Source organism: Rhopalosiphum padi, chromosome 1, assembly GCF_020882245.1.
Source record: "Rhopalosiphum padi isolate XX-2018 chromosome 1, ASM2088224v1, whole genome shotgun sequence".
Classification (NCBI taxonomy): Eukaryota; Metazoa; Arthropoda; class Insecta; order Hemiptera; family Aphididae; genus Rhopalosiphum; species Rhopalosiphum padi.
Window position 1 is genome coordinate 68,575,782 of NC_083597.1, and position 16,164 is coordinate 68,591,945.

At 28.6% G+C, this 16,164-nt stretch overlaps 3 protein-coding genes across 6 annotated transcripts; 2 read left to right on the top strand and 1 right to left on the bottom strand.

Moving 5' to 3' along the window:
• The first annotated feature begins 216 nt into the window (after positions 1-216).
• On the top strand, positions 217-4,613 carry LOC132921579 (coiled-coil domain-containing protein 42 homolog). The gene is made up of 7 exons (XM_060984678.1): positions 217-452; positions 874-1,084; positions 1,292-1,456; positions 1,630-1,797; positions 1,953-2,102; positions 2,234-2,437; positions 4,229-4,613. The coding sequence occupies exons 1-6, from the start codon at positions 343-345 to the stop codon at positions 2,423-2,425; spliced, it is 996 nt and encodes a 331-aa protein (XP_060840661.1). The 5' UTR covers positions 217-342; the 3' UTR covers positions 2,426-2,437; positions 4,229-4,613.
• Positions 3,580-10,837, bottom strand: LOC132921561 (coiled-coil domain-containing protein 63-like). Its single transcript, XM_060984642.1, has 7 exons — positions 10,628-10,837; positions 9,780-10,098; positions 9,482-9,663; positions 9,195-9,331; positions 8,112-8,332; positions 7,359-7,617; positions 3,580-4,311 (listed from the first exon to the last, which is right to left on the bottom strand). Exons 1-7 carry the CDS (start codon positions 10,774-10,776, stop codon positions 4,205-4,207), a joined length of 1,374 nt encoding a protein of 457 aa, XP_060840625.1. The 5' UTR covers positions 10,777-10,837; the 3' UTR covers positions 3,580-4,204.
• Positions 6,405-14,753, top strand: LOC132921567 (short-chain specific acyl-CoA dehydrogenase, mitochondrial-like). Of its 4 annotated transcripts, none has more exons than XR_009660910.1 (10): positions 6,405-6,551; positions 11,866-12,065; positions 12,354-12,463; positions 12,572-12,720; positions 12,938-13,126; positions 13,479-13,622; positions 13,776-13,903; positions 13,999-14,094; positions 14,173-14,444; positions 14,517-14,753. XR_009660910.1 is itself a non-coding variant. In XM_060984652.1 (9 exons), the coding sequence occupies exons 1-9, from the start codon at positions 6,536-6,538 to the stop codon at positions 14,380-14,382; spliced, it is 1,242 nt and encodes a 413-aa protein (XP_060840635.1). In that variant the 5' UTR covers positions 6,405-6,535; the 3' UTR covers positions 14,383-14,753. The 4 variants fall into 4 exon arrangements, 1 of the variants encoding a protein (XP_060840635.1); XR_009660911.1 differs by having other exon boundaries at positions 14,534-14,753; XR_009660912.1 differs by having other exon boundaries at positions 14,173-14,432.
• Positions 14,754-16,164: the final 1,411 nt, after the last annotated feature.

Here is a 16,164-nt window from a genome sequence, read left to right on the forward strand (position 1 = left end):
ACTATTATGTAAGAATATGAAAATATAATCGATCTTATTGTAATCCGTATCTATAGCTATTACAGTATTATTTATAAAAATTAATTTAACTTTATTATATTATATAACAATACCATCGATTATATATAATAAACAGTTGCTAGGAGACCATTTTTTGTAGCCTGCCGTGAAATACTCTGAAAATATATCATAATTGTGAAATACAATATTAAACATACTTACTTCAACTTTTAATAGACTTCCGAGTTCCAAGAATTATAATAAATTTGAATTAAACATTAATCAAATTAAAAAAAAATTTAATTAATTTTAAATTGTGTTAAAAATAAACGTATAATTAAAATGCAAGATCCTAAAATCAAACCAAAGAGGATGATAAACATCGAAGCCGATTGCGTTAAAACAGTCAATATGTACATGCAAGTTAAAGCCGAGTCTAATGATTTTATAAAGTTAGTCAACAAAAGTTATAATTTGTAGTATTTAGATATACTTGTATAATATGTTTAATATAACTACTGAAAATCGAGTTTTTAAAACCTAAGTGTAATTTAATCTGCATAAAGTTTTCGTCATCTATTATCAAAAAAAAAATCGAAATTCAACTATTTAGCAAGGCGTAAGAGCTGTTCCAATAAGCCCAATATAGGGCTACAAGTTCTTCTACTAAAAACGCGTTGCCTCGGACACTCTCAAAGTCTAAACTTGAATTATTGGTATGGTGACTTTTCGTTATGACAAACGTTATACAATATTTTTATAGTGATTATATAGTCACGATCAATAAATAAATTTCAATAATCATAATTAATTTTAGTTTAGAATTAATAATTAATTAATGATTGAATAATATGATGTATTGAACTACTGTAGAAAATTTCCAGAATGGGATATGTTACCGAAGTCGCTTGACAACGAACTAATAATAGCTATTCGTGAGCGAGATGCCGCAAGAACTCGACTAGAAATTAAACGCAAAGAAAAAAAAGTGTTTGATCGAGATATTAAAGAAAAGTGGAAAGATCTGGATCAGAAACTTAAACATCTGCGAGAAGAAGAGTTGAGATACGAACAGTTTTCTTCGGTAAGATGAGACGAAATTTCAAATTTTATAAAGAATATAAAGTAAAATATTATGCTAATAATCAATAATAATTTTATATTTCATGTGTATTTAACAAGTATAATATTTAATTAATATGTAATAATAAGTCAAAAAAAAAAAAAAACACAAAGGTAACTATAAAAGTTATATACTGTTGTAAAGTCATAATTTATTTTTGCTACTTAGGAAAATGAATCGAAATGCGAAATTCTCATAAGGAAGACAAACGAAGACAATGAAGAAACGAAACGTTATGAACAGCAAACCGTTCCGATGCAGCAATCAATTTTAAAGCTTGAAGAGGCTGCTGAAGGGATGCAACGCAGCGTGGACGAGTTGAAGCCGTTTGAAGTAAATATAAATTATATTTAACGATTTTATAATTGAATATTCCGTTATTTATTTACGGGTACACTAAGATCACGTTTAAATATATAAATAATCTCGAGTGGGGCCCATCTATATTATCATCTGTAGTCCTGTAGAGATAACGCTTTATTGTGCTTATGTATTTGGTATTTTAGGATTTCCTTGAAAAAGTAGTGGTAGAGTCAAAAGAGTTTAAAAACATAGATGACGTTATAAAGAGATACGAAAATTTGACCAACATACGGAAGGAACTGGCACAAAAACATGAAAAAAAGACTGCGGATTTAAAACGGTTGACGACAGATGTGTTCAGACGTTCAAAGGTATAAACTTAAATCTACTATGTTATACTAATATAATGTATGCGTGATTTACGACTGTAACATATCTAAACGGGTGGATGTGCGAATATTGATATAATTTATAATAAAAATATAAACATTGTCCTTTATTCCACAATATTGTGTAATGTGTATAGGAAAAGAGTGAAGAAGCAGAACACGTTTCTGTCGAAATGGCTGATGTCATCGAATCATTGGGAAAACTGAAAGACGAGATGATCAAAACCGACTTGGCTTATCGCAAGATAGAGAATGTGGCCAAAGAAAAGAAAATCGAGGGTGACTTGGTGTGTAATATGGATTTTTATATGTGTCCTATTTTATAAAATACCTATTATATTATACTCATTACTTATACATTATCATTATATCGTTATTGTATTACTATTAACATCTGAGTGTAACCTATATTATACAGGTGGCTGCCTCTGTGTGGAATATTTATAAGCAAATGTGTCGGCGTGTAAAAAAATCTGTGCCCAACAAAATACCTGATATAGAAACTCAATTGGCGTTTATTGCGGAGGAATACGAACAGTTGACCAAAGTATTGAATATGGCTGAAAAAATTAAAGAAAAAAGCAACAAAAGGGAGATTCTGAGAAACTAAAACTTGTGCTTGGTATGTTGATAATTTACGGCAAATGAATATTATTCATTAAATAATGTATTCTACGATATAGTAAAACAGCCGATTTGATTAGCTGCTGAAATTATCGTAAACTAACCCCATAGTTAGAAAATTGAAACATTTATAGTTTATATTGCTCCAAAACTGATGACATAACATTTTTAAAAAAATTATATCATTGTAAAATCAATAGATTCCATCACTCCATTCGGAATCTAAAACTACTTATACTTAAAAAAAACTATAATAGTACAATAATAATCTTAAAAAAACCTAAAACATATTATAAGTTATTCAATGACATTAAGGTGTGTATATAACTTCACTTTTATGTGGTTCTAAGTTATATATAGGTTGGATAATTTTAACCAGTTGAACCAGTACGTAGCATAACGAAGAAATATCTTCTCAATAGTTTGTTGTATTAATTCTTATGGAAATTTAAATTTTATATTTAGCTTGAACTATTACCATACAGGTGAAAAGTGAAAAGCGAATCAATTCCTACATTAGACACCACTTTGTAATATTGTAGAAAAAAGAAAGATACAATTTAATTTCAAAAATAAATAACGATAAAAAATAAATAAAAGTAATATTATGAAATTATCTCTATGATATTATCTTATTTTCGTACTCTGTCGAAAAAGTTACCGGATCGAAGATCCGAGACTGATTACGACAATTGTATAAAATGTTAAAATACTAATTATTAGTATAATTAATTAATTAAATTGATAAAATAATGTACTTAAATATTACATGTATTAAATATTATACATTTTATCAATCGCCGAATTGGACACCGTATTTCACTTCGATTATTTAAAATGAAAACTAGTTTAGTGTAAAAATATACTTACGTTATGGATCCATTTTTTTTAATCTTAAATCATCTTCAAAATTGAAAATCAAAGCATTTTATCGATTACTTATCGTGTGCGCATATATAAAAAAAAACACATTGTAAAATCAATACATTCATCATTCAGAATCTAAAATGTATTTTATATTATGTATAGGTAATGTTATTATTATTGTTATACGTATAATTAGATCGGTACTTAATTTTATAAACAACATGTCATAATATGAAAAATATTTTCAATTTAGACTTTTTGTTTAGATGGTACAATGATCAATATATTATATGCAAAAGACACATACGGCATTGTATTTCTGTATTAGAAGACTAAAAGTTATTTCCAAATACTAACTTTATGTTTACAGAATACAGAGATAATTTGATTGTTAACAATATTAATATGTATTATCGTTTGCATTATAATAGTAATAGTACATACTATAATATAGTACCTACCGGCTACCATCGCATACTACACTGTTTATAAAATCATAGATCAAAGTAGTATTATAAAATAATAAAATAATGTGTATAGTTTAATTGTTTAATTATAGGCTAATATCCCATAATGTTGAAGCCTTTACATTAAATAAATAAAAAAATGTTAAGTATAATATTTTAAATGCACTCCAGTATACTTGAAAATTTGAAAATTACCATCATATAATATATTTCAAATATGTAAGTAATTAATTCAATAATTCGTGATACAAACAATATTAAAATTTTACTGTCTATTCATATTGTTATTTGATAAGTATTATATAATTAAAATACCTACTGGCTATAGTCTACACTCTACAGTATAAATTAATGGTTAATATCTACTTCCGATGTGATAATTCGGATATTTGGTTATAAATTATAATAGAACTTATAAGTTATAATAAATGTTACATCGGCTCCATATTTTTCAGGCTTTTGACAACATCTGACACTTTTGTTTCTATCAGATCAACGTAGAAAGTCATGTTATACACGTTCGCCCGAATGTCGTCTCCTGAAATATATTTGGTATAAAATTAGAATAATATCATATAACATAGTTGATATTATAATATTGTTTTAAAAATATCATCGATCAGATTTATTCATAATGTTGGTAAGAATTAAATTCACATATGCACCATTTTAAGTAATTATCTACTTGACATAACTATAGGTATATATAAATTATACATTATGATTAAATACTATAACATAGTCATGACTCTTGAATAATTAAAATAAGTTAGTATAATTCGCAAATTTATTTTTAAAATATGTGTCATAATATTATTTAATGTATAATCATTAATCTCCTCCAATAGTAGGTTTATTATATTTATATTAAAATATATGCATATGTTTACTTGAACGTTATAATATTTAATAGAGTATTCATATTTTGTTTTTGAATGATTTTAGATACTAAATCTTCAAATGCATTATAAAATTATTGCAAAACCTATTATAATATTTAATAGTCATTATGTCTATTTTAATGTCATTTGGAAATTGTATTTTGTATACTTATCTTATATATTATACGTGTTAAAATAATGTAAATTATAGTAAATAGGTACCCTTAAACAGAATACATGTAGTACACTCACAGAATACGTGTTTTTAAAATGTAATCATAAGTGCGTTATACAATAAGGATCAGTTATATAATAGATGCATATATTTATTCAAATGCTATATTGTTAGCATATTGACTCAGTTATTCAAATGCCAGTATCTAGCTGTACACAGCTAGTATTCATATCAAACGTTTAATAGCTATAAGGGCAAAACATCACTTACAGATTAATTTATACGTGATAATAATTACAAAAAACTACATTTAAAATTCGACAGTAATTTATAGTACGATTAAATTGTTTTCCAAAATAAAATACATAGTTTTTTTTTACTTATTTTGTGAAAATGTCATGCACTGTAGAATCAAATGCCCCACACGTGTCTAAAAATGCGGTAATATAATAATAAATTGATTATCAAAACGTCCGAGATAATAAACATTCAATAAGCCAGTCGTTTAAAACTACAAATGATCGTATGCGAAATTATATAATGAATGCACGCTCAGTAGGTCATTAAAATACGACTATAGGTAGTTAATAGATATAGTATAAAATATGTATATATATTATACTATATATGGATATAAACTAATTATTAAAACATAAACTCATTACGCGTATCCTGTTTTTTTTATCATGTTTTCGTGTATTATAAACACTTTAGTCATTACTCATTACTCATTAGGTACTAGGTAGGTACTATTATATAATTATATACAACGATATTTAATACATATTCCGAAGAAAAAATAATTGTTCAGTAATGTTTGGAAACATGTAAAAACTATAATAATTAATAGGTATTGCAACTTATAATTTATCGGTACTTGGGAGCAACGTTTCTCTCAAAATTCTATCGGTTTATATCGTAGTTATTTTTATATACTATAAGTAGTTATATAGTTTGTTTACGCATACAACAACACAATACAATTTATCATGATTTTATAATATATTATTGTATAAAAAGAGTGCTTTTACGAATAAACATTTTGTCAGCTCAAAGTTCAAATTCGTTATCTTGTCGATTGTCGAATTCATAGCTGTTAAAATAAAAGTTTATAGTCACCTACGCGGTTTCTATGAACGTATATAATTATAATATATAAGTACCTACTCAATAAACATGGACGAATAGACATTATTCCGTGCGTATCTTCGAATTATTTAAGATATACCATTGTATCTATATTCTGTATAACTATAATATGAATATGATCTACAAGGTGTGACATAAGTTTTTATGATCGTAATATGGTAATATACCTGTATGGTAACCATGAACAGTGGAACGGCGTTATACCAGATATACATATAATAATAATATATAGTAAGAGTTAATTAGAACGGATCTATTGAAACTGGTTTATATTATGTATATATATATATATATATATATATATATATATAGGTATTATTTATAGATATAATATATACGCATAATTGACCTTCACTATGTTATATGTGTCTTTAACCCAATCGCATCTAACAGCTGATGAACTTCATTAAATTACTGAACGAAAATAATAAGTTACATGTTGTACCTAGTGTACTAGTCAGTTTGTGTTTTAACGGAATCGCCGCGTGACTGTAAAGTGCGAGTATACTTAATATTCTATTCTCGTGAAACCGAACTAGGCATTTACCCACCAAGTCATGTTTTCTGCAACTAGTGAGTATTAGTTTTCTTATTTAGACCCTTTGGTAAGCGTGTATTGTTTATTATTTATTTATTAGGCATTAGACGTATTTTCGTTCTTTTTAAACATAAAAGTCTGAACTATTGGCAAATTGTTTCACGTTGCCGTCGGTCAAAAAGAGAAACAAAAATATACTGCGCTTACCCCCTCTCAATATAATATTATTTTAATTCTTATTTTTGGTATTATTCATTAGGGATTACTTAATTTTTGATTTTAGCAACCAATGCTTTCATAATTTCCTTATTATTTCTTATTTAGTGTTCTAATTTATTATGTTATAGATAGGTGTGTCGTATGACAACACCTATACCCCCTCTTTTGATACAAGCCTGAATAATGGTACTATTCAAATTCAATAAAAATAAAATAATAATAATAATAAAACGTGACGTAAAAATCTTGTAAAATGTAAAAAATTGAATAAGGTAAACAAAAGAGCATATATAGCATATATTTTTTCACTCCCTCCTACACTACGAAATAAATTGAAATTGCGTCCTATGGCCAGTGGTCTGATCCACCGGTGCACATGCATCTATATGATCATGTTATTATCATAAACATTTCATAAAAGGTTTTCAAGAGCATAATGAGTCAACAACTAGCCACTAAAAATTACTACCTAAAAATTAACCCCATAGCCTATGTCCATTTTATAGGATATTACACTTGAAACATTATCGCTTGACATGCAAACGTGTACCTACTGTACCTACGTGTTATGTTATTACAGCATCTATAACTATAAGCTATAGTCAACCTCCTACGAGTCTTACCAAGTATCTTATACATCGGAGAAAGGTCACAGTTGATGGACAAAAAGAGTTTCTCAACGGATTCCAAGAGCTCAGTCAACTCGGTGTGTACGGTTTTTATTCGATCATTTTCTTGATTCGCGTCGTCAACAAGCTGCTGTAAGTGCGCCCTCAGCCCGTTCATGTTTTCCTCTTGTTTTGACGCTCTAGACTCGTTAATTGCCCGCTGCTCTTGCACTCGGTTCTTCAGTACCACAACTTCTTTCTGTAAGTCGTCCACCTGAAGCCAACAGTATACGTTCGCTAATTTTTAGAAAATAACACTATATATAGATTCAAAAATAATATACTATGATAATATGAATATTTTACCATACACGAATATTTTAGGTACAATAGATGCATCTATGTAAGTATCTATTATAAACATTTTTTAAATGCCGTAATTATAAAACACAAATTTATTAGCTAAGAGCGCACGTCAAAGTAACTGGTGGTATAGACTATAAATATATTAATTTACATCGATCGATATTTATTTCACACATAGGTATATATTATCACATATCAACATATGAATGTATTATTATCGTTTATGCGTACATTTAGCTTTTTTTCTTGGTTTATCGTATATTCATTTTATTTCTAATCGGTGTTACGTCTATAATGTTAAGCGACTTTCCGTTGTACATATTATAATAAATATATACCTACTAACGACCAAACATCCAAAAGATGACTGCGAATTAATTATTTAGAATTATTTGTGTATACCTCGCTGTTTAGCTCGTTGATGTACGTGAACAACGCGAAATTCTCCTCCTCCTGCCTGACGAACAGATCCACGATCCTATCGATGTTGCTCTCGCCCACGTACATTTGCAGCCACCCCATCAAGTCTACCCATTTCTCCGCTTGTTCCTTTCGGTTGCCTAATTCGTTTTGTTTCTTTTCTTCTTCTTTGCGTTCGAAATCCATGAGTACGCGATGTTGTCCTGTCATACAAAAAATAAAAATAAAATACTCAACCACGGGATTCATTATTATTTATTGCTGGCGATGACATTGCCAACGTCGATAAAGTAGCACATTTTTTGTTACCAATATTGTTTTTTTGAAATATTCAATACATTAAATTTTGTTTTATTGAAAATGACTGCGTTGGATTTTAGATTACTTATTTTCATGAATAGAAATATGTTTATCCCACGAATGTTCAATTTATATTTAGGAACAAATTAAATTAAAGCTATTCGAAATGAATTCAGAGAATACTTTATCAACAACTTTAAATTAACAATTATGATACCTATAGGCTACACTGATCATAAAGATAAAATTTATTTATTAAATCCAAAACAGATTTGACATCATTAAGTACTTATATATGAACTTTTAAAATAATATATGGGAATTTTTTTAATGGTTAAACCTTAATCTATAAGTACATGCAACTATGCAAGCATGCATACGCATTTACACTTTAATAGGAAACTTCGAAATATATGTTGTTTATAGCATTTTTAGCATTTATATATATTAGATATTTGGATATGAGATTTATATTATTTTATCAACTAATCTTACGAATCTTTATAATACTTATTTCAATTAACTTTATTCACCTTTAAGATATTTAAAATGAAAATATAAACTAATTATATGGTAAATGAAAATAAAACTTATGACTATTTAGCGGCCGACGGGTACATACTTTAAATCAGTAGAATCCTGATTGAATTTGAATTTGAAAATTAATAGACATCCTAATAATCACTCTCGTCGCTAATTCATAATTTATATAGGTGTGGATAAATGCATTAAATATTATTTATTAAAATGTACTCGGGCATATACCTTTAATAGACAAAAAATCTTGAAGTTTTAAATCGCGATCGTATTGTCGCTGCAGCTCCTTGACTTCGGCCTTATGCAGAGCGATCTGTTGTTTGTCTTCGTCACTCATGTTGATCAACCGGTTTTGAGCGTCTTCCCTAAAAAACACACATCAACATAATATAATATTAGTCTATCGAACTATATGATGTATTAATACATTAATAATACTGTCATCATTATTATCATTTTGGCGCAAAATTCAAAAGGAAGTTCAGAATGCTTACTTATATTATAATATATTATACCTCTGTTCGTACGCTGTCGTTGCCTGTTCAATTAGGTCCATCATTATCTGCTTGCTATCGTCCAAACGCGCCGTCAGAGCCTTGTACGCTTCATTGAACTGCGACCGCTGTACGAGCAAATTGTCGATTTCCTTTCTCAAACGGGCGTTCTCCGTCAAAACCTTATTGAACTTTACGGTTTTCTGAAATTTGTTTTTCCGCACAATCGATGGCGTTTTGTGTACACTATATTGTATTATATAATTATATAGGTACCTACCTATCCACATATATATTAATATATATACGCAAGACTTACCACATGCAATTTGTTCTCTAATAGTTCTTCGTGTCTTTGTAGATCGTATTCAACTTTGTTTTTTGATTTGCCAGCCGAGGATTCTCTCTGTCTAAATATTAGGTCGAGTTCGTTTTGTATTTTTAATATTTCCTTTTCGATGTCGTCGTGACATTTTTTTTGGTCTGTCAGTTCATCTTTGACACTCAGGTATTCGTTCCATTTTTCAACCAAACATTCTTTTAAACGTAAATCGTTGATTTCCTTTCGTTTATTTTTATCCATATTCACGTGCTCTACTAGATTTACCTTCTCTTGTTCCAAACTGCTGATAATTTTTCTGAAACGTTTTACATACAATTAGAAGATTTTGGACACATTTTACAGGCAATGTATATTAAGTTTGGTCATTATGCATATTATACAGTACATTATAGTTTAGCATACTATATCATTGTTATGATTTTATGAACTAGACATGATATCATGTATTATTTTGTCATAAATGTGAATAAATCTTAAAACTTACTTATATTTGTTGTATAATATTTAAAATTAATCAATTGTTAAATACTTTACCTAAATCCACGTGAAAATTATATAAAGTATACTTAAAAAATAGATGTTAAATACCCAGGCAAATAGGCAATTATAATTTATAGGCAATATATTATAATTAACCGAGCTTAATAGGTAATTAATTTTTTAACAGGTTTAATATCTATATTTATTAAAAATATAATATAATAATGTCTGAATTATATACATATTGTAATAATGCAATGATAAAATAATGATGTATAATATTAATATGATGCATAAACTATAAAGTATGCCTAAATTTGATTCGTTGTATTTATTAGACTTACTTCTGTTTAGCTAAATAACTACCCATTTCTTCGGTATACGCTTTTTTGTTGCTCTCCATGAGCATATACTGTCGTTGGAGTTTGGCCAACTCTTCGGCAAGAAGATCGTTTCCGTTGTCCTCGCCATCTCCATTTATGTTGTTGTCCATTGCTACTATTTATAATGTACGTCTAACTGATTTAAGACTATTAAATATATTGAGTGAATACAAGATAAGCGTTTCGCCGGGATAGTGTGTTATCGAAAAAACGAAATTGTGAGGTAACTAGGTGACGTGTGAAACAACGAGCGCAACAATGAATACGATAATATGTATACACATTATATGTAAAATCCACGATTATTTATATCTAAAAGATAGTTGTAATACATTTTTACAAAATAAAGAAGCAACAATAGTCTGTATAGATAATAGGTATGTCATCATATTGGTGACGGTTAAATCTATATTTTTAACGTAATTTTTTTTCTTCTCTTCTATTTATATTATATATGCATCGATTTCAGGGTACTTAACACTGCATAGTGCATGTTGAATTAATTTTAAATGAGTACCTTGTACCTATATAATATATGTCTGTTTTCTATAGATATGTATTGTTAATAAATAATACAATCAATAAACAGTTGCGCCGATGTCATCTAGATCTAAGACCTATGACAAATTTCTAAATAGTACCTACCACTCACCACTCATTACTCAACCCACCATTGTAGAGGTTCATTTTACACAAACATTTTAGATAATATCATCCTTTTCAACTCCTTACTTATAACTAATTATCAGCAATTTTTGAGTTTCTCTTTAGACATGGTAGTTTGAAGCTTTTTGTTACCAACTCTAAACCCGAGGTGTTCACACCCTCCCAATTTGAATATGACATTTGTATTTGTCACAGTTGAACCATAGAATCGGCGTCACTGTCAATAAATTATATTATACATTTATAAATATTCATATAGGTTGAACACTAATATTTTATTTAGTAAGTCTTGTATTTTTTTTTTAATCTTTAATTTTGTGGGTTTTACATGCCATATAATTGCTTCTTATAAGTACTTAAATTAATGTTTTGTGTTTTAGACGTCTTAGTGTCGTTAATTGTATTTATAACATATTAAATATTAATATATTATGGTAGTTTATAATAATTAACATTATATGAAAAAATGTATTGTGCGGTATGCCGGTATACCTTAAAACTTTTATTCTGTTTAATAAGTGATGTATTTTTAGGAATAAGCAATAAATTGTATCCTAATACTATACTGAAATGGATTTCCAATAACCTGCAGGAAGGAAAAGGCATAGCATCATTAGCGTCACTATCAGAAACACATCAGTTATTGTACAAAACATGCAAAGATTTTGCTGAAGGAGAACTAAAACCTATAGCTGCAAAAACTGATCGAGAAAAATTATATCCTAAAAAACAGGTAGGTACTTGGAAACAAGAATTCAATTTTATGAATTAATATTATTATAGTTTTAATAAAACCATGTTGGATTAAATTTTTTTAACTGATAATGATAAATATAGTATAGGTACATTATTTTGGTTTTATTATATATCTGACTCCAGTACAGCAACAAATAATAATAATAATCCATTTATATTCAAATAAGTAATAATTATTATTATTTACAGTTGAAAGTCGTTGTGTTTATGTAAAAAAAGAAATGTTTTATAAAAATGACAAACAATATTTGCATTATTAATATAGATTGAAGAAATGGGCGAGTTAGGCCTTATGGCTGTTTGTATTCCCGAAAACGTCGGAGGGACAGGTCTTGATTATTTATCTTATGCTATAGCCACGGAACAAATTTCTAGGTAATAACAAAATTTTAATGTATTGAAAAATAATAAAATATACGTGTATAATTATTAATTATATACAGATAATATCAACAAACCTTACGTTTTTATTTGTTCTTTTAGATGCTGTGCTTCAGCTGGTACTATAATGGCCGTTCAAAACATTTACGTCAACGCCATAAACAATTTCGGTAATGATAAACAGAAAGAAGAATTCTTAAGACCGTTTACGAATGGGAAGCAAATAGGATCATTTTCATTGAGCGAGCCAGGTACATAAACTATAGCTATATAATGAAACATTATATATAATATATATAGGTAAACGTTGTATAATACAATAAGGTGATTAGGTGATACTTTTTAAAGTAAAGACTATTTTTCTAAGAAATTGAACGTTTTTCAAAATATTTTTTTTGTATAATTTGAAGTGAAGTCATTACAGAAATTGTTGTAAAAATAAATAAATATTTTATTAAACAATTAAAGGACTGGGAAGTGATGCTAGTGCTGTTGCAACTAAAGCTACGAAAAAAGGTCCCAACTATATAATCAATGGATCGAAATCGTGGACTACGAATGGTTTCGAATCCAAAGGGTTAGTCCTATTCGCATCCACTGATAAATCAAAAAAACACAAAGGGATCAGTTGCTTTTTGTTGAAAAAAGATTTTCCAGGTAATTTAATGCTCATAATTAATTGGTACCTAATAAATAATAATATTATGTAGTGTTGAAAAGTGTAGCGTATTTTTAAATTATTTGAAATTTGAATATTATAATAATATCCAAATTCAAATATAAATATATTATGTTATATAATATATTTTATCTTTGAAACGTATTTGCAAAAGCGAAAAAGTAATGGTTAATATGGCCATATATAATAGTAGATTATTATTGATTAGGTACTGATTTATCTATACAATTATAGTTTGTGTAGTTATTTTTTGTAAATTGTTGTCTCTCTATATAATAATTATATTTATAACTAATGTTCTGTATATAATAAATGTACATATTATTACAGGGTTTTTTGTGGGGAAAAAGGAAGACAAGTTGGGCATACGAGGATCGTCAACGTGCGGTTTGGTGTTCGAAGACTGCCTCGTACCTGAAGAAAATGTCTTAGGCGAGCTGGGAATGGGCTTTAAATACGCAATGATAACTTTAGGTTAGTTACACAAGTTAGATCGAAACACAAACACTTATAGAACAGCAACAACATGGTGTCTAATAAAAATGTTTATATAGTTCTGTAGATATATATTATATTATTATTATTTTCGATGTGACAATTTTTTATAATTTTTATTGGTTTTATCAGACGCAGGACGCATAGGGGTTGCAGCTCAAGGTTGTGGTATTGCCCAAGCATCCTTGGAACTAGCTGTTGATTACGCGTCCAAAAGAGTTTCGTTTGGAGCGCCGATCGCCAAATTGCAATCGATACAGGTATTTACGTAGCATATTATATACAATTTTGTGCCTTCAGCCTTGTGGTCCTTACACAGAAAGATGGTACCATAAGTATATTTTTTTTTTGCAAGAACAAAATCGCTGAAATGGCATTGAGAGTGGAGAGTGCCAGACTTTTGACGTGGCGCGCAGCTTATCTGAAAGACTCGAACACATCGCATACGAAAGTATTATTACTTCAGTTATTATTCAAAAAGTAAAAGTATGAATAGTAGTCAAAAAATAAAGTAAATTTTGCTTTTCAGGAAGCTGCTATGGCTAAATTGGCGGCGTCCGAGGCGGCTACGTTCAATGCGCACCAGTGCATACAGGTGTTGGGTGGCATGGGTTACGTATCTGATATGCCGGCTGAGAGGTATTACCGCGATGCTAGGATAACGGAGATTTACGAGGGTACGTCAGAGATCCAAAGGATAGTAATTGCCGCCAACGTGTTCAAAGAGCACGGAGTGTAAACAAGAATAAACGAGTTGATAATTTTTTGAAGAAAAAAAGAATATGCTTGGTAAATAATCATGTATGTACACGACTCCTTTCTGCAATTAGTGATTCATATAATATACAATTTTACGACATGTTTTATTATAAGATTCTACATCTGTAAAGGATACAAGCCTGGATTAATGATTCTATAGAGGTATTTGGACTACCCCGGAACATAAAGCACTGAGTGGACTCCTTTCAATTCTCTATAATTTCAACCATTCTGCAGTTGAAATGTTAAGTTGTAAAAATGTAATTACATACTACTTTAAGGTGGTTGTATTCAAAATATTATAATTTTGTACCATTTAAAATTAAAATAAAATATTCACTAGCAAAATAATCATGCAAATATAATATTATAATTTATATCATAGATAATTATAAATTATTTAAATTTTAATCATAGATACTAGTCACCACTCACCATCATAATATAACCGCAATGATTTTTTTTTTTTGAGTGTTAGACTATTGTATAAAATAGGTACTGACTACTGTTACCTCACGAATAATTAGATAAAAAATACTAAATATTAATTGCATTGGCATTGCTAAGATTTTTTTTCAAGGAGGAGGGCTGATCAATTTTTGTAAAATACAATTTAAAATTTTTGTTGCGATTCGCATTGACCATTAAAAATTAAAATCATTTTTAAATTTCTTAATATTTCAGGGGGGCTGCAGCCCCCTAAGCCTCCCCCCTTACTATGCCACTGATCAATTGATAACTGTACATGTTAATAATATTAATTAGAGCTATCAAATACTCGTATAATTCAATAATTATACATGCGGTAATTCCACTTTAACACGTTTAATACCTAAAGGTATGTTTTATATATAAATATATAATCATTAATTATTAGTATTTATTATCAATGGTATAATGTATCCATAGTCCATTCCATACCATGGTGACATGGTGTAATTTTATGTAGTTATAGTTATTGTATTAAACATAATTTAAGGATATAAATTAATGTATACACGAAATCAGAGTACATGCTATATTGTGTTACGAATTTTCATTACATATATATACATTATTAGAATTAAAACCCAGTTAAAAACATAGGCATGCACAGACTTTATCGCAGATGCAGCATATAAAATAAAGCAGCCTATTTTTTTACAATCAACCAAATAAATGTTAAATAGCCAAAATTATTAACTGTATGTTACACAGGTAGGTATTATTATTGTTACTACAATTCATAATTTTAATTAAGTATATTTTATGTAAAATAAGTACAATTACTATAATATTGTTCAAAGTAGGTATATCATTACGCAATTATTTAATAAAAAAATTGGTTCAGATCTATTTTATCTACTTCTATAAAACAACGAATTGACTCGGTCGGCCTGTTACTGAAATTGAGGAGCTTTAACTTGCACTGTCATGGCCAATAAGCCATAGGTCAATCAATCGACCCAGAAAATGTTGTAGATGCAGCACATGAACCTTCTGCTGCAATCTGCGCCCGTGCTCTTGTGTGCACGTCTGTTATTAAGAAAACATTTATATAATTATGTAATAAAATCTTAGTAACAATAGATGTAACAAAATAGAAACTAAATTAACAGGGGTGGCGCTACACGGGGGCAAGGGTAGATAAGTGCCCCTCCAACATTTGATTTTGCCCTTCCATTGCCCATCCTATAATTTAATGTTAAAAATATGTAAGTAAATAAAGAAATTGCAAATCATTATTAATATATAAAATAGTATTAATTACTTTTTAAAGAGT

Bases quoted from the DNA above. Each gene is read 5' to 3' on its own strand.
- LOC132921579 (XM_060984678.1), top strand. From the start codon at position 343: ATGCAAGATCCTAAAATCAAACCAAAGAGGATGATAAACATCGAAGCC. The intron at 453-873 runs GTTAGTCAACAA...GAACTACTGTAG, and splicing joins GAGTCTAATGATTTTATAAA to AAAATTTCCAGAATGGGATA. The intron at 1,457-1,629 runs GTAAATATAAAT...TTGGTATTTTAG, and splicing joins ACGAGTTGAAGCCGTTTGAA to GATTTCCTTGAAAAAGTAGT.
- LOC132921567 (XM_060984652.1), top strand. The intron at 12,464-12,571 runs GTAATAACAAAA...TTGTTCTTTTAG, and splicing joins GCCACGGAACAAATTTCTAG to ATGCTGTGCTTCAGCTGGTA. The intron at 13,904-13,998 runs GTATTTACGTAG...TTTTTTTGCAAG, and splicing joins CCAAATTGCAATCGATACAG to AACAAAATCGCTGAAATGGC.
- LOC132921561 (XM_060984642.1), bottom strand. From the start codon at position 10,776: ATGGACAACAACATAAATGGAGATGGCGAGGACAACGGAAACGATCTT. The intron at 9,332-9,481 runs GTATAATATATT...TGTGTTTTTTAG, and splicing joins ACGACAGCGTACGAACAGAG to GGAAGACGCTCAAAACCGGT. The intron at 7,618-8,111 runs GTATACACAAAT...TGTTGGCTTCAG, and splicing joins TCAACGAGCTAAACAGCGAG to GTGGACGACTTACAGAAAGA.